Source organism: Malus domestica, chromosome 10, assembly GCF_042453785.1.
Source record: "Malus domestica chromosome 10, GDT2T_hap1".
In the NCBI taxonomy this organism is placed as follows: domain Eukaryota; kingdom Viridiplantae; phylum Streptophyta; class Magnoliopsida; order Rosales; family Rosaceae; genus Malus; species Malus domestica.
In genome coordinates this window covers 3,870,061-3,893,849 of record NC_091670.1, presented here as the reverse complement: position 1 = coordinate 3,893,849, position 23,789 = coordinate 3,870,061, and the positions used below count along the sequence as shown (strand labels likewise).

Genomic DNA, 23,789 nt, shown 5'->3' with positions numbered 1-23,789 from the left:
AGCCCTTTTGATGGACTAGGACTCAACAAATGAGATTCAAGAACAGAGAAAATGTTATAACGAACTTGAAATAGAGGATACATTATATCAAACAGTGATATATTCTAACAATGAAAATGTTATAAAGATAAATTTATACTGAACGTCAACAACAAAATTATTGAGTAAACTTGTTAAAAAAATTAATGAAACTTCGTAATTGAGGCTTACATGAATGCAATGTATGCAAAACATATACAACTCCTCTTAATCAAATTAGAAGCATATGACTCCCGGAGAATAGAATTTCATATCGGAGATATAACTAATATCAGGTTTGCATGTAAACCAATGGAACATTACGAAGTTTAACTACTAGTTTTTCATTCAAATTGTTAAACTAAATATTTATATTAAATAATTATTATAATATTAAATCCAACATAAACTAAACAACTAACCACGAGCTAGTGGTCTTAAAAACTGGTCTTGGGTTCAAAACCCGCTGCAAGGCTGGAAGCCAGACTTGTGGCCAGGAGGAAGGTGAAATACTTCTGTGACTCTTCCCGGCTCCCGGAAGAGGTGGTTAACCATGGCTCGCCACCAATTGTCTCCCTTTTTAGGAAAAAAAAAAACATAAACTAAACAACTAAAAATAAAATAGTTATCAAACGATTCCTAAATTATTTGATATATAATGTTCTTCTAAAGCATGTCTAAGGGTAACAGCAGAAATGCGCGCTTATATGGGCTAATAGGCTCCAGTTATCAAGAGTAGAGATTCAGAGAGATTCTAAAATTTTGATACAAGTTCTTAAAAAAGCGATCAATGTGCCTTGGAATATACGATCAATTGTCCAAGATATTTGGTATGTAATGAATTATATATCATCACTCTTTATCCGCCATATCTATTGCGACAAAAATATGGTTGTCTTGTCCATCGAGAATCTTCGTTGCAAAATTTCTCAAGTGTTTAAAAAATAAAAATAAAAAGTAATGCATGTAGGTTAGGCAGTTGCCCATTCTCAAGGGAAGAACTCCTTTATATCCGATAAGATTTAAGCAACGGGGACATGGATGTTTGTCATTTGACTCATATATATCTTACCTATAAAATTCTTACAATTCACATCGTTTGATTTTATCATACAAAAATGAAAAGCATCATCAGTTCTTGTAACTTCAAAAAGGTTGTGTTTTTGCTACAGATCATCTTCTTCGTTGAAGCCCAACATTTCTGTTGTGCTGATCCCACTTCTGGATTCACACCTGTGCATTTCACTGCACAAAATCGAAAGTTGCAGAAGCCGTATAACAAGTCTCCTCATGAGCGTTACGGTAATAAAGATGGAGTTGAAAAGTTTTGGATCTACAACCACGACAAGCCCTTTCAAAAGCACAATCCAACCAGGCCACGCTCCGAAATCAGAATTTCTGTATGTATCTTTGTCCTCTCTCGCTTTCTCTTATACTTCTAGGCTTATACCGACCTTTGCACGTTTGGAACTGCTTTTGTACGAAGCGCTTTTATTACAAGCACACATCTTGACCCAGAAACACTTTATTACAACATCAATCAATGTCCAATATTGTGATCTATTTAGGCTTATATTCTCTCCATTTGAAAGTGCTCTTCGAAGTTGTTCTGTCAAAGATAGTTAGAAGCACTTTTGGTTGTCCACAAAGCATTTTTCAAGTCCCATTGAATTTCTTTCTTGTATATTAGGGAAGTTGATTTCATTTCATGTGTGGACTTTGTTGTAGGGGCATGACTACACTTCCGGGGTTTGGCAATTTGAAGGCAATTTTCTTGTCCCACAAGGCACCTCAGGGGTCACAATAATGCAGATATTTGGTTCATCCAAACAAGCGACAGCTCTGCAACTGAGGGTCTATGATGGGGATTTGAAGTACTATGCTCACAATGTGGTAGCCCCTAATATCTACGATAAGTGGGTTAGGCTGAATGTGATTCACAACGTTGCTGCAGGGAAAGTGACAATTTTTATCGACGGCAAACGGAAGTTTGTCGCCAGAGATCACGGCCGAGCAACCTTTTACTTCAAGTATGGAGTTTATGGAGCCTTATCTCGTTCAAGTAACTACATGCAATCAAGTTGGAGAGGAATCAAACTTTTCAAAAAATGAAATATATATCCATTGAGGGAGAAGAGAAGGGGGAGCTTGATGTACAAAATACTAAAATAGTTTTATACAATTATTCTTGCCCGCGCGTTGCACTGGGTCGAGAAATTTGTCATGTAAATAAAGAAATATACTACAAGCTTTAATACCATGTATTTGTGCAAGAAAAAGAATAAGAAAAAGAAATCTTGTTTATTCTCTCCTCATAAGCACAAGTAAAAATGTCAAAATGTGCCTGGGACCATCCTGGTCTCTTCATGAATCCGCCTCTGATAGTCTCCCTAGCATTTTCCTTTTGTGGAATAGTGACCAACAAAAGTATGGGATTCACGTTTGTGACATGTAATGTAAGCAAAAACCATAAATTTAACAGAACGTGCAACAGATTGCAACTCAACAAAACATTCGAGGTCAATATTACAATATTGTGTAAGGGGGTAAATCTCAAAAGGGAGGGAGACCAGTTTTGTGTAACATTCATTGAGGGAGGAGGAGGGGGAGCTTGATGTTCAAAATATGATTGCAGATGAAATTGCTATTTTAGGAGCATAATTACAACAATATTTGTGAAAAGTTGAGACTTTGACGAATACAAAGTGGCCACTAATCGTGGATGACGAATTTGAAATCAATTTATTAATTGTCTCACTTTTATATATCATCATTGTATAAAAAACGAATATAAAGCGGTGTCATTAAACCTTCGGCAGGAGAAATCTATAAAGCAAAATCTTAGGCAAATAAGAAAAAGTGGCACGTACACGCTCCAGCAAGTCTGCAAACAAATAGTCAAAGACAAAAACCCAAAACTGGCATACAATCATGGTTGATTTTTCTTTGTTAATAGAGCATACAATTTGTTATGACCAATAAAATGAAATGCACATTTTTGTTCCCATAAGATTAAGCACAACCAGTTGTTTTTACTAGTATCCATCGCTCTAGTTGCTCCAATCCCAACTTTTTTTCTTCACCTTATTTCATATCTTACTCTTGATTTTGATCTGTCGCAAACCATGTGTTCTTTTATACAAGTGATATTTACTTTACAAAATTTTAAACTACGGCGGGAAATAAAACTCAAATACATGATGGAGCACATTTGCTCTAAACAAAAACTTTCTTCATTCCCTATACTCTATTATGTCTCACTTTGTCCCCGTGCTCTTCTTTAGTGTTTCACTTTGCCCATTCTGTCAACTAAGTTGAGAAAAACGTTTAGTTTTATTCATATGGTATGGGCTCTTTGGTATTTTCAACAGTAAATATAAGAATACAATAACGAAATTGTGAGTTTATAATGACAACTTAATTTTGGCCAAGGTTATAGTTTTTTTGTTTCCCATGCTAGAGTGACTTTCGTGGATTCAGATGGCCAAATGTGAGAACTAGTTTTAAAGACCAAAAAGTCCTTGCCACCCAAACAAAACTAATAGCTCCTTCAACCTAGTTGACAAGATTAGATAAAGTGAGACACCATAATCGTGTTAATGAGAGAGTAAGAATTTGTGTATATCTAAAAATATAATATCGTTTGTTAAAAAAAAAAAAATATATATATATATATATATATATATATAATGCACGTGTTATAACATAAGTGAATTAGTTCTTCTGTATCATGTAAATTTTTTAATATAAAATGGTGACGCAATCCAAATCCAAGTTCCAACACAAAACTACTGAATTAGGATTTACAACTGTTGTGTTTTAACAATGAAAAAGAATTTGCAGAATTAACTCGAATGCTGTGTTTGATAAGGTGAACTTCTGCAAGTTGGCGAAACCGGTTAACAAGTTTTGATCTGAAAGACTGGAGGGCAGTAACAATTTCAGAAGTTCACGTTATCAAACACATTCAACTGGTCTCACCCTGAAAAGGCATCTCTCCCAGCAAAGTTTGAGGCTCACCGAACATAGAAGGAGGCCGAGTGTGCGTAGAATCATGGTAATTAAATAGTTCGCCAAGATCATCCAGCTCCAAATATTGCCCATCGTCACCTCGCGGCATTTGACCCGTAGCACAGACAGAATTAGGCAAACTGGAGAAACTACATCCATCTTCACCTACTCTAGCCACCTTGCCCAAATCTCCTAAAGTGACGTAAATATCATTACTAACGACGTGAGGTGTAGCACTAGCATTTCCGATAGGAACAACATTACCAAGCTCCTGCAAATCATGAAGAAGTTTTACATTAACATACTTCAGAAGTTGAAAGAACACTTGCAAGATAATTTATTTGTACTAATGTACTTGCGGAATTCAAATTCGTTCTATAAACAGATACAGATGCTTGCATATAAGATATTCAAGATGCTCCAGTATACAATGAAATTTTCAAAAACGAAATTCAAAACCATCAACTTTGCAAGTTACGCCACCTATTTATAAACTCCGACAGTCCCGCCATCCAATTTTAAACTCTAGCTTCAACAAAAATAACATCTGTACTATAATTATTAACACTGACTTCATGGTTCCAGCTTCCACATAAAAAGGCTAATTTGTATCTTTCGACAAGCTCATTGACATCAGTGGCAAAGGCAAAAAAGAAAACTACAAATGCATTGGAAAGCTATAGCATGAGCATAAAGTGTGTCAACATGAACCTGCCTCAATTGTATGGTAGCGACTATTCCACCACTCAAAAAATGTAAATTCATATCATGATTGGCAGTCCCACTAACAACTAAATCATGAATGTTATAAACTGTTTAGAGAGGAGAGATGGGTGCAATACGCACCTCATTTTTTTCGTTTTCTTTGATTAAGGAAGGGCTTTCTTCCGAGAAGCAAGCCAATATTGACAGGATATCATCATCATTGGAAGTATGAGGCTCCTCAACTGTAGCATGATTACTGGAAACCAGTTGGGGAACATGGCAAGAAAGTGGTACAACATCTGATATGCACGATTCAGATGAAGAACGTATGTGTATACTTTCATGGGAATACGTGCTATTGTAGTTACTCGGCAGCACAAGGTTTGGTTCAGGCATATTTGCATGTGCGACTGCTTCTGAACAATTTTCAGCCTCATCATCACTCCAGTCTTCCTCCATAAGGGGCGCACCATATTGTGCACCATTTTTTGGCCCTGGCCCTTCTTTTTGAAAAATGGTACAGAGCACATACGATTCCTGTAACATGAAAATGATAGAAAAAGTAATCAACACCGACTAGCCATCCAAAGCAGTATAACAAATTGTACAAACTAACAGACCAATTCAGAAGCAAGAAAATAATTCTAATCGGTTGAAACATTCAAGAATAACTAATCTTTACAAAAGGAAAGTATATTACAAACTCATTGCAGAGTGCCAAACTAATTTAACAGAAAACAAGGAAGAATACAAAATTATGAGAGGAAAAGTATCATTTACCTGAGGCACGCCACGATTAGCTAGGTCCTTAGATTCAAGCCTATACTCATGCATAACCCAGTCTGTTCGCTCTCCTTTTGGAGCTCGACCTGTATGAAAAATCAATGTTTTTATCTTTCCTGCAACTTCACCATTGTAAAGAACAGATCTGTCATTTCCCGTGGCCTTCCAGTACCCACGTTCAGTTGTACGTTTCGCTCTAGCCCCAGTTGGATACTTCCTTTCTGTAGGACAAAAGAAGTACCATTTTAAATCTCCACTTTGCCAGCTAGATTTTTCTGAAAAATAAAAGCACAACAGTCAGAAACTACATAACACAAAGCAGGAAACCCAAGGAAAGGCAAGAAAGAAGATAAGTTAAAATGACATATTACCTGGAAGATCCCAAGGAGCATACTTATGAATGTCGACCTCTGCAACAAAGTTATAAGGGAGTCTTTTCCCCATTACTTTCCTCTTCAAATAATATTGTACAAGCTCTACATCAGTTGGACAAAACCGAAAACCAGGAGGCAACGATGATTTCCCTTTCCCCATCAGAAAATACAAATGTACACTCTCAACTATCTGACAATAGCCTTAATTCCCAATGTGGAAGTTCATCACAAAATGCGAAGAAAACAGCGCCCCTCCCTCAAGTCCAATGATGGAACAAGATCTTCCGCAAACACGAGAGCATACCTTGGTGCATAAAACAAAACAATCGAATAATTGATGGTTGTTTGTAGTAGTTGATCAAAAGACATTGGATGCACCCCTGTTATCCAACATTATTAGACACACACACACACTCAGAAAAAGCAGCAGAAAACTAGAGGAAAAAAAACATAACAGAACTTGATATCTGGAAAACATAATTCGGGCTATGAACTCATTAAAATTGAACCGATGAAAGCAACACATTTCACATTTAAGATAACGAACCCTATACAAAAACTAGACACGACAATTGTCAACAAAAAATTAAATAATAAAAAAAGAAGGAAAAATCAAACCTAGATCATAAAACCATCAGAATCATCTTAAACAATTAAACCCAAATAGTAAAAACGATCACGAAATCCGGACAAGGGTAATTAAAACCCAACAGAACCCTAGCCCGCAAAATCAACGTCCTTTAATCCACTTTCATCATCTTTCCACATTCACATCCGGAATTTACCAAATACTCAGTACGGGACACTGCAGATAGAAAAACCCTAAATTAAGAAAAAGGAAAGACATTTCATAGCATAGAGAGAAAGAGAGCGTGATGAGAAAAACCTAACGGTGAAATCATCAGGGCTTGGCGAGAGAACGAAAACAAAATGATCAAAACCTAAAAAGAAAAGGAAAATGCTGAGGTCGACGTAAACAGTGAACGAAGAGAGAGAAACGTACCTTACGATGGGGGAATTGGCGACGGCGGAAGGAATGGGGGGAGCGGCGTCGATGGCGGGAATGGGAGGGCAGGAGTGGAAGCGCAAACTGGAGGAGAGAGCTGCTTCGGGCGAGTTCAGGGGTACTTGTTCTCCATGATCGGGGTTTATGGGGTTTAGGGGTTTGAATTCTCTGACAAAAATGTTTCTTTTTATTATTTTATTTTTTGACGTAAATGAAACGGGGTTTTTATCGACATTCTGGCCTGACCCAGATATAGATGGGCTTTAAAATCGTCTGCCCAAATGCAGCCCAGACCTAGATGCTATGCTCTCTCAACTTGCATCTTCTTTCGATTTTCTTACTCAACTCTCAATTTTTTATTTTTTAATACAATCATACATTTACGCGTTCATAAGATTCGAACTAATGATCTCTTTCTAACAACTGAAGAAAAATAATACCAAATTGTAATATCAAGTGGCTATTCAACTCTCAATTTGTTTCTTAATCATTTTAGAGTGTGTCAATTTCTTCACACCACATCTTAATGCATCACATTTTATTTTTATTATTTGCGCTATGAGAAAGGGAGAAAATAATTTCCAATTTGATAAAAAAAATTAACAGACTTGACGGTAGGGACAAACACAAAGTTGGCAGCTTTCCAAGGATGGGGGTTCTCTCCCCTCTTGTTTTCGTTTCCCTCCCCACCTCTCATAGTTTTTTTTTCATCACTTTTCCTCTACTTTTTTTTTCTTCTCTCTCTTTACAAAAATGAAATCTTGAGCGTTCAAAAAGGATGACAGGGAAAAAGAGGAAAAAAAAAAGGAAAGAGAATCTTTGTCCACTTCTCAAAGCGCTTAGATATGTTGTTTGCACGCTCATCGAAATTCCTCATTTCACATTAGTGGGAATTAAGAAACTGTTAGTTTAGAGATAGGTAAAGTACCAAAAGACAAAAATAAACTTTTCAACCTGTTAACACAAAAAACTGGTAAGATAACAAGTAGTGGTACATGGTGGATGATATGGTTTAAAGTAAGAGTGCAATTGGTTGAACGAGTTAGATGGTCAACCCATTCCTAACAAAATTCCTAATTCGAGTTTGGGTTGAGTTAAGGTTCATGCAGGTTTATTCAGGTTTGAGTTTAAATTGGATCCGACCTTACTCAAGTTAGGTTCAATTTTGTGTAACTTTATCAAGTTCAATCTTATAACACATTATTTTATAAGATAAACTGATCTCAAATTTTGAACCAAAAAAACCATTTAAAATTCAATTTTACACATTATCAACCATACAAAAGATAAACCAAATAGCGTGAGACAAATTTCTAAACATGCAAATTTGAAACTAAATTACAAGAATACCAAAGTTTTAACCAAAAGAAACGTAAAAGAAACACTATCATTTAGTGTTCAAATGAAAACCAAACAACAAACATCACGTATAGCCCTTCGAAACTTTGTAACTAGCTTATATAATAGAAATGGATGGGTAACATGTGCATAAGCAATTCAGGCAACAAATGGAGTTAGGTTTGGGTCCACATGGGTGGGAAAACCATCAACTGGACCCAACCCAATAAATAATTTGGTTGAAGTCGTGTTGAGTTTGTGCGGGTGTTTACTTCCTTTTAACCTGTCCCATTCATTCTAACCTGCCCGATTGGTTTGAAATCGGCTTGGGTATGGACAGATTCAGATTGGCCCAACCCAAGTTGCAGCCCTAGTTTTGAGTAAGAAAACCAGGAGGTTGTAGGGTTTCCACCTCGTTTCTTAGGTGTCTAAGGTTTGGAGGTTCTTTCACCTAAATACAAGAAGAAAACAAGAATCAAAGGGTATATGTGTGGCACCGGCCTAGCTGCTCTGATGTCTTTGACAATATATAAGAGGTAGAGAATAATCTAGGGATAAGAGAGATAAGGGTTTGTATTCTTACATTTTTGCTTAGCCTTCTTTAGGTATTCCCCTCCATCTTATATAGGCCTCGGCATACAACAACAACGACAACAACCAAGCCTTATCTCATTGGGCCTCAACACGATTCTAAAAAAATATTTTCCCTCAATCCTAGAAACACCATGTTCAAAAATAATCACAAAGCATCAAACAATTAAAATTTGGAGTGCATTAGCTTTTGAAACAGGTGCAGGTATCAACCGGAGCCTAGCATCGGTAGCCAGTTCAATGTAAAAACATTCTACTACTACGTTTGATAAGAAAATGGAACATGCAATATATGTGAGACCATCAAACAAACATTAAAGCAAGAATCATAACACTTCTTTTAGATCACTGAAAACAGCTGCAAAGATAAGCACAATATAAATCCTCAAATGCAAATCCCAGCTCGAACGAGTACAAACATACACAGCATCTTCCATATACACCGCAAAATTTAATCAGCCACTTAAATCATTTCCAGAACCAAATAAGTCATCACTTTCAATCTCGGAAGCAAATCACCCAATGCCTAACAAATGAGAATATAAAATTGCAAGCAAACATAGCAAAACCAGAAATGGCCACTGCCAAATATTTCAATATTATCGAATCTATCTTTACCTAGAGTTCAGTTCCAAGTAATCCCAAAAGTGTACTGGACAATTATCGAAGTATTGATGCTAACTAAATGGAACCTCTGGAGTTTCAAGCAAAGTTCCGATCAAAATGAGGACGCGTGTTGTGTCCTTTTACATGGCAAACTCATAATGAGTCAAAAAGTAACTGTTCCACGAATGATGAAACAAATTTATAAGGCAAATTGTAACTTCAAAGTTTTCAACATGTTCAGAATGTGTACATTACCACAGTACAACAATTATTCCTTTCTCACAGTATACAATTAGACCTTCACCTACCTCATTTCTTATCAGTTCAGTGACAACTAAAGCATTGACATGCGATTTTGAAGGCATGATTCTATGATCTCATAGGCTAGTCCTGTCCAAGAATAAATCATCAGAAACATCTAAATTTAGTGTGCCGTGAGGTTTAATTCATCTCCGCTGTGGTTTAGCAGGTAGGTGAAACCGGACATCCAAAGTGCAAAGTCAGGAAAGCCGCAAAAGTACAGACAAAGAAACCTAAATGAGGATAGTTTGAAAGAGAATCCCAAGCCACTAGAATCTTTTGATTACAACCAGAAAGCAAATGGAGAAGATTACCAATTTCCAGCATAAGGTTTGAGATATCCAATCACTTAGACTTCTTTCCTTGCTTCTTCTTAATAACTTCGTCGACATACATTATACCCTTTCCCTTGTAGACCTCGGGTGGCTTACAACTACGAACAGCGGCAGCAAACTGGTGCACCCTATCTTTATCAATTCCGGTGCAGCAAACTACATTGTTCTTGAAGCAGAAAACCCGAACAGCAGGAGGAACGGTCAATTCAACCTCATGACTGTAACCCAATTTCAGATACAACATGCGTCCTTCGGCTTCCGCTCGGGCCTTGTAACCCACACCCACAATCTTAAGAAATCGAAAAAATTTGGCTTCCATTTGAATAGATGCTCCTGAAAACACCCAAACCCAGTAATCATTTCGTCTTACTGTTATCAAATTGAGCTAATTAAATTCACATTTCAAACCACATGCAAGCAACATCCACGTTCCAATACAAAAAACTGGAAAACAAAATAAAAAACCCAGAAAATATTATAAAAATTCAAAATTTTGATGGACCCAAAATTTCCTCAATCTCACCGAGCACTAAAAATCCAGCAAATGAGTATATGCATGTTTGTTTCTTTATGTATGTATAAATGTGTTTATATATGTAGAGAGAGAGAGAGAGAGAGAGAGAGAGAGAGAGTAAACAACTGGAGATTATTGCAACCAGTAAGAGGTCTTAGGCATACCCTATTAGCTGCAGAGCCCCTTAGAGTGCGGCAGTCGGCGGAAGGCGTAAGGCGGAAGGCGGAAGTTTTAATGGGTTCAGAGGAGGAGGAGACGCTTTGAGTGTAAAATCGAAACTTGGTTGGGGATGTGAAATAAATTGGACTGCATTGTTGATTCAAAGCCCAATGTTTGTTCTCTGGATCGGACCTAAAGCCCAATATTTTCAGCATACTTCATTGGGCTAATTATCAAATTGTTGAAGCGCTGATCCAATGCGGTAACCGAGTGATTCCCGCACTTTTTTTTTTTGACCTTTTACACTCTTTTTCTTATGAACTCCCGTACATTTGTGGTAATTGGTATGAAATCATAAAATTTACATTACTATACCATGTATAGTTATTGTCACGTTGAGAATCTGAGATATTTAAGTGCGACTATTAGAATTAGACTTAGCAAAATCGTGCACTACTCGATAACATGATACAAACACGTGAAAAAAAATCAATATATAAGTCGAGCCTTAAGGGGTCATGTTGATAACAAATGGACTCGTTAGTGACTCATTAAGAAATTAAGTTAATGTATTTTATTTTTATTTAAGATATTGAATATATAAATTGGATATGAACATTTTTGTCAATTAATGATTTTATCTCTTTCAATGTTTGGTTATACACATTGCTTGTCACACGGTTGGTTGGGGATTTGAGATGGAGTATTTAGGCTGAATTACATAATCAGTCAATCATAATAAGATATTGAACTCACAAAGGCTAAGAATGCACTACTAGATTTACAGCGTTATTTGTGTCATATGATTTTTTTACTTTTTGTGTTATTAAATGTGAATCGGATAGTGTGAATATTGTGAATTACCTTTTTGACCACGACAACCCACCACTTGAAAACGTACGTTTAATCTTAAAGTAACTGTTGGGTTGGTTGAATTGCAAACGTAAATTAATGTGTTACTATTTAAAGGAAATTTGGTGTTTTGTTTCATATGTTCTTCATTAACTAGTGTTGGTTGCATTGTCACGGTCCTCAACTGATCACAAATAAAGTGTTGCTTGCATATCAAGGTCGGTTTATGCTTTGTGAATATGAAATAGTCATATAACCAGAAAAATTAACCATAATAATTACAGCAATGCAAAAAAAGTTGCCGCCAATCGGTTTAATTTTGTACATAATTTTGTTTAATTAATTAACTTTTAGTTTGACTTCAAACAACTTCAGTTGCTGAACCAAATGGTTGAGTCTCACATAGGTTAGTTTTCTCGTACAAAAGTTTTTTCATACCGCAAACAGGTATTCGACGTCCTATATCAATTCTTTCTCCTCCAGGGCCGAGGGGAGAGCGAGAGTCGAACTTTGATCAGAGTTCTTTCGTTGCTACCCGCATGCAGAAATGGTTGCTCCAGAAACCAATTATACTCATCATCAAGTACCCCAAGTAACCATAACAAAAGTTTTTCTTTCGTTGCTTGCTGTTCTAGGGTTTCTTCTCTACTTGTTTGCCGGTCTTGTGTACATGTCGGAAACCTATTCTCCGAAACCCAGATCCCTTAAAGTGCTCTTGCATTCTTTGACGACATCAAACTTCCATCTCAAATCCAGACAGCCATTGAACGCCAGCGAATGGGAATCAACCATAACGATAAAGAACTACCACGCGGACAACATCAAAATACTCATCAACAGCCTCGAGAGCGTCCTTTATTACAAAGACAAAGCATTTTCATGCGCGTCGCAGCCCAAAGTGCCAATACGAATTCAGAGCCATAAGCAGCGGACAGTGAACCTGATATTTAAGAATTCATCATGTCCGGATGGTCCTTCTTCGAATCCAGCGCTAAATGACGAGGCGATTAGAGAAAGGTGCAGATCAGGGCGTGTGAGGTTGAGCATGCAGATGAAGATGGTGCTTGCATCTGACATTATTAGATCACCTTTTTCTGGCAGATTTTCAGTTCTTGATTATAGGTATTTAGAGGCATTGCATGTTGAGTTTGTGCATGGAATAAGAAAGGGGAGATTGGTTGGTGGTGATGTACAGATGAAGAGAAATTCCACTTTGTCAAGTCACGCTTATTAGTCAATTCCTTTTAGATTACTTACTTGATTCTTTTTTTTTTTTTTCATATTATTTTTCTTCGACGTTTAGGGTTTAGGGTTAATTGAAAGGGTGAATAGATTTCTTGTTCGTAATCAATCAATTTTTTTCTTTCTAACTTATTCAGAAAACCAGAAATTCAAGTTTGAAACTGTGTAGGAAAAATAATGCATGGAAAAATGGATGATTTTCTGGTGATCATACATCTGTTCTAGAGTTAAATTCTCCAAACGTATATATTTAGACTAGGTTGAGTTTTAACAAACTAAACGTAAACTCAGATTATAAGCGGTGGACATATTACATTTTCATATTCAACTCACTGTGTCCCAGATTTAATTATTCGCCTTCCCGTAGTATAGCTTACTAGCATAAGATAGCCTTGCCAATCTTGATGGCTGACTCCAAAATTTAGGAGACAAAATTATATGCGGAGAGAATGAGATCTACGCTGATGCCGGTGAATACGTCAAGCATTCAGAGGGTCTTTTGGGAGTTTGAGGCAAAAAGGGGATGGATGATTCGAGATCACAGAGGAGGAAGATGTATTAAGATTTGAGAAAGATCAGAGATGGATTAGTGGTCCGTCACTAATCACACTGACAAAGTCCCAAACTTAATTCATTACTTGTGAATTCAATAAATGTAAAGTTTTATCATAAAAAATCGTGATGAAATAGGAGTTAAGACAATTTGATTTAAGTTGTGGTTTGTTATGCAATCGTGTGAGACTTTTTTACTTTATTCAGCTAAAAATTCTTCAGCACCCCTACCATTATGTCCACCATATACTACCACCATCTTGCCATTGTCGTCACCACTGTCACCACCCTTACTAACCTAACATTGTGATGCCACTACCACCATCTTTCCATGGCCGTTGCCACAATCTTGCCATGCTCATCACCACCACCGTCCACTTCCACCTCTAAACACAATGTCGTCTACAAGCACAACCATCACCACACCCCTTGCCATGGTCATCAGCACCTCTAGAGACTTTGGTTGCATCTACTACCACCATTTCACCCACCACCTCTGCTACCACCATTGTTGCCAGGTGTCAACCATCTCACCACCAAATTCCGGCAACAAATTTTACATGTTCCAAAAATAATAATTTCCATAAAATATAAGTTTCTTACTCAAACCTAGAGTAATTGTAAAAACTTATGAAAGTCAAACTCTGCAAATGGCGTTTACTGAGGTGGTAGAAAACAATTATACCTATACATGAGGTGGTAGAAAACAATTATACCTATACATCTTGTTGCTGATTCGATCCTTACTGATTTTCCTTCTCCTAACAACTACTATTTAATTCACTAATATTATCGTTTGTAAGGAAAAAAAAAAGTAATTTGAAACTCTTATTTTGTTTTCTTGACTTATTCATGAAGATTGTAAAAGTTAAAACGATTTATTTCAAGAATAATACTAGGCAGACTAATTTTTTAAAGAAAATTTGTAAACCACGCGACGTGCCATTAATAGAAAATAAGCACGTTAAACAACACTTAAATAATAATATAATCAAAAGTCATATCGTGTAATTTAAAATGAGTAATGTTAAAAAGACTAAATGTGTAGACAAAGTTTTGAAAACTAAAGGATATGAAAATTAATGATTGATTTATTACTTAAACGTTTGATAAACGTGATTATTCTTATTGGTGACACATTATTTAGTTTGTAAATTTAGTCTTCATATTATTATTTATTTAAAATAAATGGTATCCTTAACATTTCCCTGACTTCCTCCTCAAGATTCAACTCATTCGAGGCATCCTACACTCGCATGACACGTGTAATATGCACTCAAGCCTACTTCTCAAAAAGGAAAACTAATGAAAAGGGCTTGAAAACTTTGAGTTTTAATGATAAGGACAAAATAAAGGGTAAAGTGAATAGTACCAGGATTGACTTTTTAGTGTAAAAATGTGGTTTTTCGTTAAAGTGAACAGTACGGGTGCTTTTCGTTAAAGTTCCCAATTAAAAAAAGCAAAAACCAGAATTCAAACCGATTTCTTATTTTCTTTGAAAAATGAAAACATCGAAATCGAAAATACGAATTCAATGTTCTTGTCAACCAAAAGACGCATTTTTTTTTCAATTTTGAATTGTGAATTTTTAATTTGTGATTAGGGAGATGGATTTCCATGCGATGAAGAGGAAGCGACTTCAATCACTTTGCAAAAAGCACGGGATTGCTGCAAATTTGAAGAACAGTGAAATGGCCAATCGGCTTACTTTGCTTCTCAAGGTATGTAAATGAAAGCTTATAAGTTAGTTGTGATATTGCCTATATTATTAATTGGTATTACGGTGGAACCTCACGTGTGAAACCCAATGGTCATGAATGCGCTACGTCACCTTGTCATTTGTGTTGTTCGCGTGTTTGACTTGAAAATGAATGAATCTCCCACTGTGAAGCCTAACGGCCACATGTGATTTACGTCACCCCGTCATTTTCTACGTGTTTCTTTTGAAAATTTGTATTGTTCACATGTTGGGTTTGAAAATGAATGAATCTCTTATTGTGAAGTCCAACGGCCACATGTGATTACGTCACCCCATCGTTGTCTACACGTTTCATTTGAAAATTTGTGTTGTTCACGTGTTTGGCTTGAAAATGAACGAATCTCATATTAATGGAGAAGAGACTTTGCATGGGTTATAAATCCACACATTACTAATTGGTTTTATGGTGGAACCTCAATTTCTTCAAATTTTCTCACTTTTTTTTTTCTTTCTAATGCACTTCATGATGTGCCTTTTGATTTAATTTGACTACCTTTTTGTTTTTGTTTTTAATGAGCAGGAAGATGAAGAACCCATTGTGCCCGTATATAAAGATTTACAAGAAAATGAAGGGGAAATTGGTTCTGTTGGGACAGTGAAGGGGAAGACAGTAACTTTCAATCCCGAAAACACACATGTTCAGGTTTTCGAAGATTCTAAAGGACTTGCATTATCGGTTGATATAAATATTGTTGAAAAACCAGGTAGAGCTACAAGGTCTAGGGCGCAAAAATCGGTTAAAGGAGGTGCAGGAGCAGTTTCTTTACCTCTTTGGGGGAAGAAGAAAGTGAGAACTGGTGTTGAAAAGGTTGATGTTTGTGATATATCGCCTCTGGAAGTTGAATTAAATGAAAGAGTTGATGAGAAAGGTATTCCATGTTCATTTTCATGCGTATTGTGGGGTTTTTTGTTGTTGACATATCCAATTGCCTCATCTGGTTGTTAATGACTCACGCCATTTGAGCATAGTTTCTTTATATCACTTTAATGTTATTGATGTAATAGAAGCATTATTTACTGGATTTATACTTGCTCCAAAAGTGGTACAGCTCCATAAGAATACAGAGTTTTCAGTAGTAGTTGGTTGTGTTAACTAAACCCCCTTTATGATGCTTAGTTTTTAGCTCAATGTGTACATGGGAATAAGTTTGAAGCTCAAACTACTACCGTTGGAGAAAGCAATATAAATTGTATTGGAAGGGAAAACTCTTGTAGTTGTGAGACTGAACACCCTGATGAAGCAGCTTCTTCCAAAAAGGTCGAGCTCCCATGTGGTCATGATAGGGCTAATGTTTTTGTGCGGGAAGATACTGAATTGTGTGAAGCATTAAATTTTGAACAAATTATTGTTGAAGATGGTGTACTTGACAAGATAGATGGTCAGGTTGCTGAGGATAAGCAGGAGGCCTTTGTTGAAAGCAGTGAAAATGCTTCTGGAAACATTAAGAAAAAACATGGGCATGATCTCTCTGGATGTGATAGAACAAGTCCAATTGCCTGAGAAGAAAGTGTTACGGATAAAGATGGAAGCGACTCAAAAACTGAAGATTGTAAGGCTTTTGCTGAAAGCAGTGAAAATGCTTCTGCAAACATTAAAGAGAAATATGGGCATGGCCTTTCTGGTTGTGACAGAATCAGTCCAATTGCCTTAGAAGAAAGTGTTATGGATAAAGTTGGAAGCGACTCAAAAACTAAAGATTGTAAGGCTTTCACAAACTCCCTTTGTTAAACTATTTTTTTTTTTGTCAAAGAATCTTTGGTGTGTCCAACCTCTATTTCTTTGTTTTTGTCTCTCATAATTTTTATATGTATGTTTTCTTTGTTCCAGCTGCTGGTGAACATATTCAAAGCTTTTCTTCTTGTGAGCTCCATCATGTAATGAGCAAGGGTCAGTTCCATGAATTTTCCTCCTATACATGATATAGATATTTTTGACCTTAACTTTAATTTTCCAAAGTTAAGGTTGAGTTTGGTTTTCTATGTGGCCTTGAGTACCAAAACCTGTCAGGTTACTTTTCTTTTTCCTTTCTATTTGAGATCATATTTAACGAATTCATTTACTAAGTTGGAAACTCTATCTTTTGATTCTATACTGGTTCATCCATGGAACGGATAGAGGATAAGGTGATGAGCATTCTTTATCATGTTAATTGAGCTGGAAACTCTAGCTTTGATGTTATATATAGGTTAAATAGTACAATGAACAAAAGAGATGGATACTTTTTCTTATCTCCTACAAAATAGTGCCAAATTAGTGATAAATATTGAAAAATATATAAGATACTAAGGATTGTTTAATCTGCAGTAGGGGATCAACTTAAAGATATATTCAGTTTACCAGTTGAAGGCATAAATCAAAATGAAATAGATGATGAGGGTTTGTTGCATGGAAACACATACCAGAATTTATCCTTTAATTTGGTTTGGTTTTCTGGAAGAGCATGCAGTACAAGCAAGTACAAAAGTGTATTCAAGTCATGAAAGTTCTATGGATTCCATGGTTGGCGAAACAGAGTCAGGGTCTCTTTCTGATTCTGATTTGGCGAACATAAAAAATGAGAAGAAATGTCAAGGTCAAGGTCCTTCAAATGTGGATAAAGGCACAACTTCCAGAAAAAATACTGAAGGGCTACTTGATTTCCAGAAAGGTAGTGAAAGGGTTGAAAATTTGATACTTAGTATTATTTCATAGTTAGAAAACTTATAACCAGCATTTATGTGATAATAGCAAACTGATGTTCTACCTAATTCACACGTTACGACGCAGAGTGTGAGTAGTGATGACCTTTTAAACCTGAATATATTTTAGAAATTCCCGCGTCTTTATCCATAGTAACCATTTCTGAACATTCATTACTCTGATTTTTACCCGTTGCTTATTTAAATTGCCTTCTCGTTGAAATATTAAAATGACAAGTTATTTTATGATATTGAATGAATTGGATATCATTTTAGCTTGATTTTGTAAGTATAATAATTTTTATATTGGAATTGTAGATAATTGCGCTTTAGAGCATTTGAGTCTGAAATTTTCACCCAATGGGAGATGAATTCAGTATTTAGGATTGCAGAAGAAAATGTAGCTAAAAAACCAGATGTAAAGCAACTTGCTAAAGTTGAACTTGCAGAAGAGCTTACTTCGGAAGATAATGAAAGATGTAATGAACAAGATAATGCATCTGCTATTATCCAAGAGTTTATTGATTGCGAGAAAGGTTTGCATGAAAATTTTGGGGTCAAGGATTCTAATGATTCCATTCATGAAGCAATGCTGACTGAAGCTTCTAGGGCTGATGACAAGATTTATGAGCCTGCTTTGGGGGCTTACATTGATGTTGCAAATGGGAGGTTAAATGAGGATTCAAAAACTGCATTGCAATATGATGAAGTCACTTTTGGAAGTCTTGGGAAGTTCAAAGAAGTAGAGCTAGATAAACATGTTGCTTTAGGTGACTCCATATCAACAGATGACAAAATTGCATAAAGAATAGCAAGTGTCAGGATGATGGAGCTTGAACCTAGTTCCAAGGACATCGGTGTTGATGCTCAGAGGGAATATAACTTAGATGTTTCTCCAATTGCAATTTCAGATAATATCAGCAATGGGTTGACTGAAAAGGAGTGTCCTTCTAGAAATGACAATAGTCTTGATGATAATGTTGGGTATGACTATAGAAACGATACAAGTGGTTCAAATGAAGTTGGTACTAGAAGCATGAAAGAAATAATGGGTATTCAGAATGTTGATGATGCCACCAAGATAGTAGAACCTAGGCCAGATGGTGGCAGTTTATTGGAAGAAAGATACCCATTAGATGTTTATTCATTTTCTGCTATTTCTTCTAGCATGGATAATTTTTGTCCAAGTGTACTTTCTCAATGCACCAATGTGTTACTACCCTGTGAGTGTCTTTGCTTTGTGCTTCTTTTTTTTTTCTGTTGAACCTTATCTACTAATGAATGATGTCGAATGCACAAATTTTGGCATCTGAACTGCATTATTTTTACTGAGAAAAAATATTCTACTGTTCACAGACAATGGTCCTGAAATGAGGGATCTGCCTATGCAAGAAGGTGAAAATTTTGGAATAGAAGAAAGTGTATTTGCTGATTCTCCAATTATTGTTTCTAGTTATGGTCAGTCCTTATCACATAAGGGTGAATAAGTGACAGCGAGCTAATAGTTTTTTCCAAATTCTCAAATATTTTATTTTATTATTCATACTTTCGTTTCCTAAGCCAGATAGCATATGGTGTGGTGAAGATAGTACCTAAGTTTGAGTCCAAGGAGTTCATCTATATATGTTCTAATTATTAAATGGTTTCATTTTCTAATTGTTTTTGTAATTTTTGAGGTTGAACAGAAAATACAGGTTTGGAGTTAAATATTGCCGGCCAATGTTCACCAGTATTGAGATGAAAGAGCTTTTCCGCGATGATAAAATATATGGCATTGTGGAATCAGATTCAGAAATGTCAAAAGTCATTTCAATGTTTGAAGATAGTGAAGATATATACGAAGGGAAAGAAATAGTTGTTGGTACTCTACAAGTTGCTGCAGGGCAACATGGTGATCATGAGCATAAATTGGGGGAAGTTGCCGAGCAAAAACCCATTCAAGAAATGGACATTCATTACGATGCTGGTTTTTCTATTCCCCATTTTTCACGTTGCGGTAAGTGTTTAGTTTTGAACTTCATCATTAATATTTTTTATTAATTACGATCCCAAGAGTCTAAGCTATTAGATATGAGACAACAACTAGCTTTTACTTACATAGGTGGAATTCATTGCTCATTGGAATTCTATTGAAGAGCCAATTTTTGGAAGTTATAGTTATTGTAGGTGATCTTATATTTCCAGTTATCTTTTTAGCTAACCATGGTTGCAAAATTGTAAATTAGGAGGATCTGTTGAAACAATTATTTTGTTGTATTTTCGGTTATAATAGGGTCTTGGTGTTATATGATGAATAAGTTTGACTGACTAATTTTGAGATTAAACTATCTCTAGGAGATCGTAAAAGTGAAGAAATTCAGGAACTTGATGCGGTGCTTATACAAGACAATAAATTTAGTGATGTGAAGGAAGAAACATGAAAGGTTATAGGAATTCCTTAAGTGTTTGCAGAGCAACGCAACAATCATGAGCAAAGAATGGTAGAGGAAGTTTCGAAATCTACTTATACTCTTGTTTTCGATGAGAACACCTATGCAAATTCAGCTTTGAAAAAAGGTAGACATAATTTTTGTTTTGTTTCCATGTTGGTACTATTTAAACATTTATTCACTTCATTAAATTACAAAGAAATCCCTTCTGAGACAGATTTACGTGGTTTTGCTGTTTCAGATGACTCCAGATCCGCAGATGACAAATCTACTGAAAGAATAGAAAATGTCAGGAAGATTGATGCAGAATCAAGTTCCAAGGATATCAATTTTGATTCTCAGAGGCAATGTAGTTTTGATCCTCTTCCAGTAGCTATTTCAAAAAATATCAATGCTTCAGGTGATCTTACTTTCATAATGCACAATGCTTCACTGACCTTTGCATCTTTGCGTTTTGCATTCGTTTTTTTAACCTTTACCAATCTACTATTGATGTCTAACAAAGTAGTAATTTTATGATGATGAATTGTATTTATTGAGTGATTCTTTTTTCTGTTAACAGACAATGATCCCAAATGAATGAGTACACCTATGCAAGAAGGTGACAAATCTGAAATTGAAGTAACATTCTCTGCTTATTCTCTAGTTATTGGTTGTCATGGTCAGTGCTAATTTCATCAGAGTGACTAAGTGTCTGCAAGTTAATTATCATAATTTTGTAAGCCTAGTGACATTTGGCGCGGTGGGGATTGGGGTGAAAATAGTTTGTTGGCTTGAATCCAAGTATTATCTATATATCATTCTCTAATGGTTTGTTCATCTTTGTGGTTAAACAGAAGATGAAGCCTTAGAGTTGAATGTCGCCTCACCTATGATCACCAGTTTTGAGATGAAAGAGTTTTTCCATGATGACAACATAGATGGCATTTTCAAATCAAATCCAGAGATGTCAAACGTCAATTCTTTTATGATTGAAGATGGTAAAGAAAGTGATGTTGGTACTCAACAAGTTGCTCCAAGGAAACATAGTTACCATGAGCATGAAGTAAAGGAAGTGGATGAGCTAAAATCCGATTTTCCAAGTTGTGGTAAGTGTTTAGTTTTAAGCTTCACTATTACTATTAACTATGATCCCAAGAATTATATAATCGTATGGTACAACTGCACTTCAATAGGCAGAATTCATTGTTAACTGGAAGTCTACAGATTGGAAAGTTACTGTTATTGGATGTGAACGTGAACATTTCCAGTAATGTTCTTAGTTAATAATGGTTTCGAAATTGTAAAATATTAGGATCTATTGAAACAATTACTTTTCTATATTCTATTACTTGGGCGTTGCTGTTAAATCTTGAATAATACGTATTGACCAATCTTGAGATGAAACTATTTGTAGAAGATGGCAAAGGAGATGAATTCTAAGAACTAGATGCAGTGCTTATGGAAGACAATAAAGTTAGTGAGGATGTGGATCAATGTCCTGCATCTCCAAATTCAGTTTCGAGAAAAGATAAGCATATTTTGTTCGTTCTACTATCTTCATTTGTACCCTTTGGGCGTTTAGACCTCCATCCTCTTTTTTCTTAAAAAAGTCGGAATCACCCAAGAAAGAGCGTCAGGGGGCAGATTTGAACAAAAGTATAATCGTTTCTTCTGCAGTAAGATTGGAGAAAAAGAAAGAAAGTTTGATCCCTAGAACTCCCAAAAGTCTTGCCCATTCATCGGCATTACTAAATGAGAATACACTTCCAAGTATCGCGCCTTCGAATAATAAGCATCGACATAGTCCTCCGGTTTTTCTCTCTTGAAATTTATGGCTGATATTGCATGATTGCATGAGATTCCTGTCAAGGCATATTTTTGCAAGAACAGGTATTTTCAACCAAGTCAACCATATATTGCTCCCCTCTTCCAGCATTAACTTGAAATTTAGAGCCCCCTGACCATTGTGCAATGCATCTGCCACTTTGAATTTTGGCTTCTTCCAACTTTTTCTTGATTTTAGGACAGAGATCTCCAACTTTGTTCACCATTATATCCCTTCTCATCTGAATTCTCTTCATCAAGAGTGTGTGAATAAGGAGCAACATGGTGACAATAGGTTTTTGTCTGGGTATAAGTATGACAGCATTGAAACTTTCACAGAGATTGTTCAACAACATGTCACACTTGGGATGTGTTTCAAAATGGGACTTGTTCCAATGATGTGCAGGCAACTTCGCCAACTAATCGTAGGCATTTTCATCGAGCTTCTTCATATCCTCCATTGCTTTTTTGAAGTAAGGAACTGTTGTTGTTCTGGCTACTGACCACAAAGCATCATTCAATGTTTTTGCTTTGAACAGATTTCTAATGTTGGTATACAAATGTCTCATACAAAATCTGTGGTGGGAATTAGGGATGACTTTTTTAAAAGTCGGAATTAACCCCTTTTGCTGGTCACTGATAAATGTCCATCCCCTTTGATTAACAATCCCAACATCAACGGCCAATAACTCTAAGAACCAAATCCAACTGGACTTATTCTCCATTTCTACAACTGCATACGCTATAACCCATGTTTCATCATTTGGGTCAATGCCAACAGCACAAAGTAGCTGACCTCCATATACACTCTTTAAATGACACCCATCTAATCCTATCAATGGCCTGCACCCTGACTTAAACCCCTCTTTACAAGCCCCCAAGCACACATATATCCTTTGGAACCTCCCCCTATCCAACGTTACCTTCACTGTGCTTCCAGGGTTAGTCTTTTTCACTTCCTCAGCAAAGTCCCACAACTTTGTGTACTGCTCTGCATGTTTTCCCTCAATGATCTTTAAAGCCTTATCTAAAGCCCTGTAAGCCTTCCTTTTTGTATAACCGTGATTCCACTCTGATTCGACAGTTGCCAAAAAGGAATCCACAGGCCATGTGGGATTCAGTTTTATCCTGTCCATGTACAAATCAGTCAGCAAAGGGAACTTCATGTTCTTGTTTGCCCAAGTTCTCCCACATGTGTGTTCATCAAGTATGGTATTGATCTGTATGTTGTTCGAACCATACATTTTTCCAGCATAACACTTCCAAGGGCACCATTTTGCACATTTTGCTATGACTTTCAATTTCTCATTCATAGGAAAATGGATTTCTCCATATCCATTCACTAGGGAGTACATGATGATAGCTCGCTTGAATTGGACATGATCCTTGAAAACAAGCCCGAGTGTAAGAGTGGGATTCTTCATGTCTGTTTTCTCATTGAACTCTGGAAATTGCTCATGTTTTTTGCCTCCTTCATCATCCGAAGAGTGTACACTCTCAAGAGCATTAGAGTTATAGTCTGGATCATCAACCACATTTTGTTCCACATTTGCAATATCAAATTCTTTTTCCCTTTGCTCTTCTTCTCTTTCCCGGCTTTGCTTAGATTGCCTTGCACTTTTTTGCTCAGAATCCATTTCATCAAATTTGGAAAACATTGGGTTATCAGCATCACTCCCATATTCACTCTCTTCAAAGTCATTATCATCTTCTTCAATAGTTTCTTCATT

At 36.2% G+C, this 23,789-nt stretch overlaps 3 protein-coding genes across 6 annotated transcripts; 1 reads left to right on the top strand and 2 right to left on the bottom strand.

Annotated features, from left to right (window-relative positions):
- Window positions 1–1,047: 1,047 nt before the first annotated feature.
- On the top strand, window positions 1,048–2,322 carry LOC103444708 (citrate-binding protein-like). Its single transcript, XM_008383660.4, has 2 exons — window positions 1,048–1,418; window positions 1,747–2,322. The coding sequence occupies exons 1-2, from the start codon at window positions 1,137–1,139 to the stop codon at window positions 2,128–2,130; spliced, it is 666 nt and encodes a 221-aa protein (XP_008381882.1). The 5' UTR covers window positions 1,048–1,136; the 3' UTR covers window positions 2,131–2,322.
- Window positions 2,323–3,724: 1,402 nt separating this feature from the next.
- Window positions 3,725–7,096, bottom strand: LOC103444666 (NAC domain-containing protein 82-like). 4 transcript variants are annotated; one of them, XM_008383615.4, is made up of 6 exons: window positions 6,895–7,077; window positions 6,510–6,696; window positions 5,889–6,195; window positions 5,515–5,792; window positions 4,876–5,271; window positions 3,725–4,300 (listed from the first exon to the last, which is right to left on the bottom strand). In XM_008383615.4, the coding sequence occupies exons 3-6, from the start codon at window positions 6,049–6,051 to the stop codon at window positions 3,986–3,988; spliced, it is 1,152 nt and encodes a 383-aa protein (XP_008381837.2). In that variant the 5' UTR covers window positions 6,052–6,195; window positions 6,510–6,696; window positions 6,895–7,077; the 3' UTR covers window positions 3,725–3,985. The 4 variants fall into 4 exon arrangements, with proteins under 4 accessions (XP_008381837.2, XP_008381838.2, XP_017190291.2 ...); XM_008383616.3 differs by lacking the exon at window positions 6,510–6,696 and having other exon boundaries at window positions 6,895–7,096; XM_017334802.3 differs by lacking the exon at window positions 6,510–6,696 and having other exon boundaries at window positions 6,900–7,043.
- A 2,495-nt stretch (window positions 7,097–9,591) lies between these two features.
- Window positions 9,592–10,860, bottom strand: LOC108174222 (large ribosomal subunit protein uL6m-like). Its single transcript, XM_029109365.2, has 2 exons — window positions 10,746–10,860; window positions 9,592–10,400 (listed from the first exon to the last, which is right to left on the bottom strand). Exon 2 carries the CDS (start codon window positions 10,384–10,386, stop codon window positions 10,078–10,080), a length of 309 nt encoding a protein of 102 aa, XP_028965198.1. The 5' UTR covers window positions 10,387–10,400; window positions 10,746–10,860; the 3' UTR covers window positions 9,592–10,077.
- Window positions 10,861–23,789: the final 12,929 nt, after the last annotated feature.

Coding starts and splice junctions, on each gene's coding strand:
- LOC103444708 (XM_008383660.4), top strand. CDS start 1,137: ATGAAAAGCATCATCAGTTCTTGTAACTTCAAAAAGGTTGTGTTTTTG. Junction 1,419..1,746: donor GCTCCGAAATCAGAATTTCT/GTATGTATCTTT, acceptor ACTTTGTTGTAG/GGGCATGACTACACTTCCGG.
- LOC103444666 (XM_008383616.3), bottom strand. CDS start 6,051: ATGGGGAAAGGGAAATCATCGTTGCCTCCTGGTTTTCGGTTTTGTCCA. Junction 5,793..5,888: donor TGCTCCTTGGGATCTTCCAG/GTAATATGTCAT, acceptor TTTATTTTTCAG/AAAAATCTAGCTGGCAAAGT. Junction 4,301..4,875: donor AAGAAAACGAAAAAAATGAG/GTGCGTATTGCA, acceptor CATGATTTGCAG/GAGCTTGGTAATGTTGTTCC.
- LOC108174222 (XM_029109365.2), bottom strand. CDS start 10,386: ATGGAAGCCAAATTTTTTCGATTTCTTAAGATTGTGGGTGTGGGTTAC.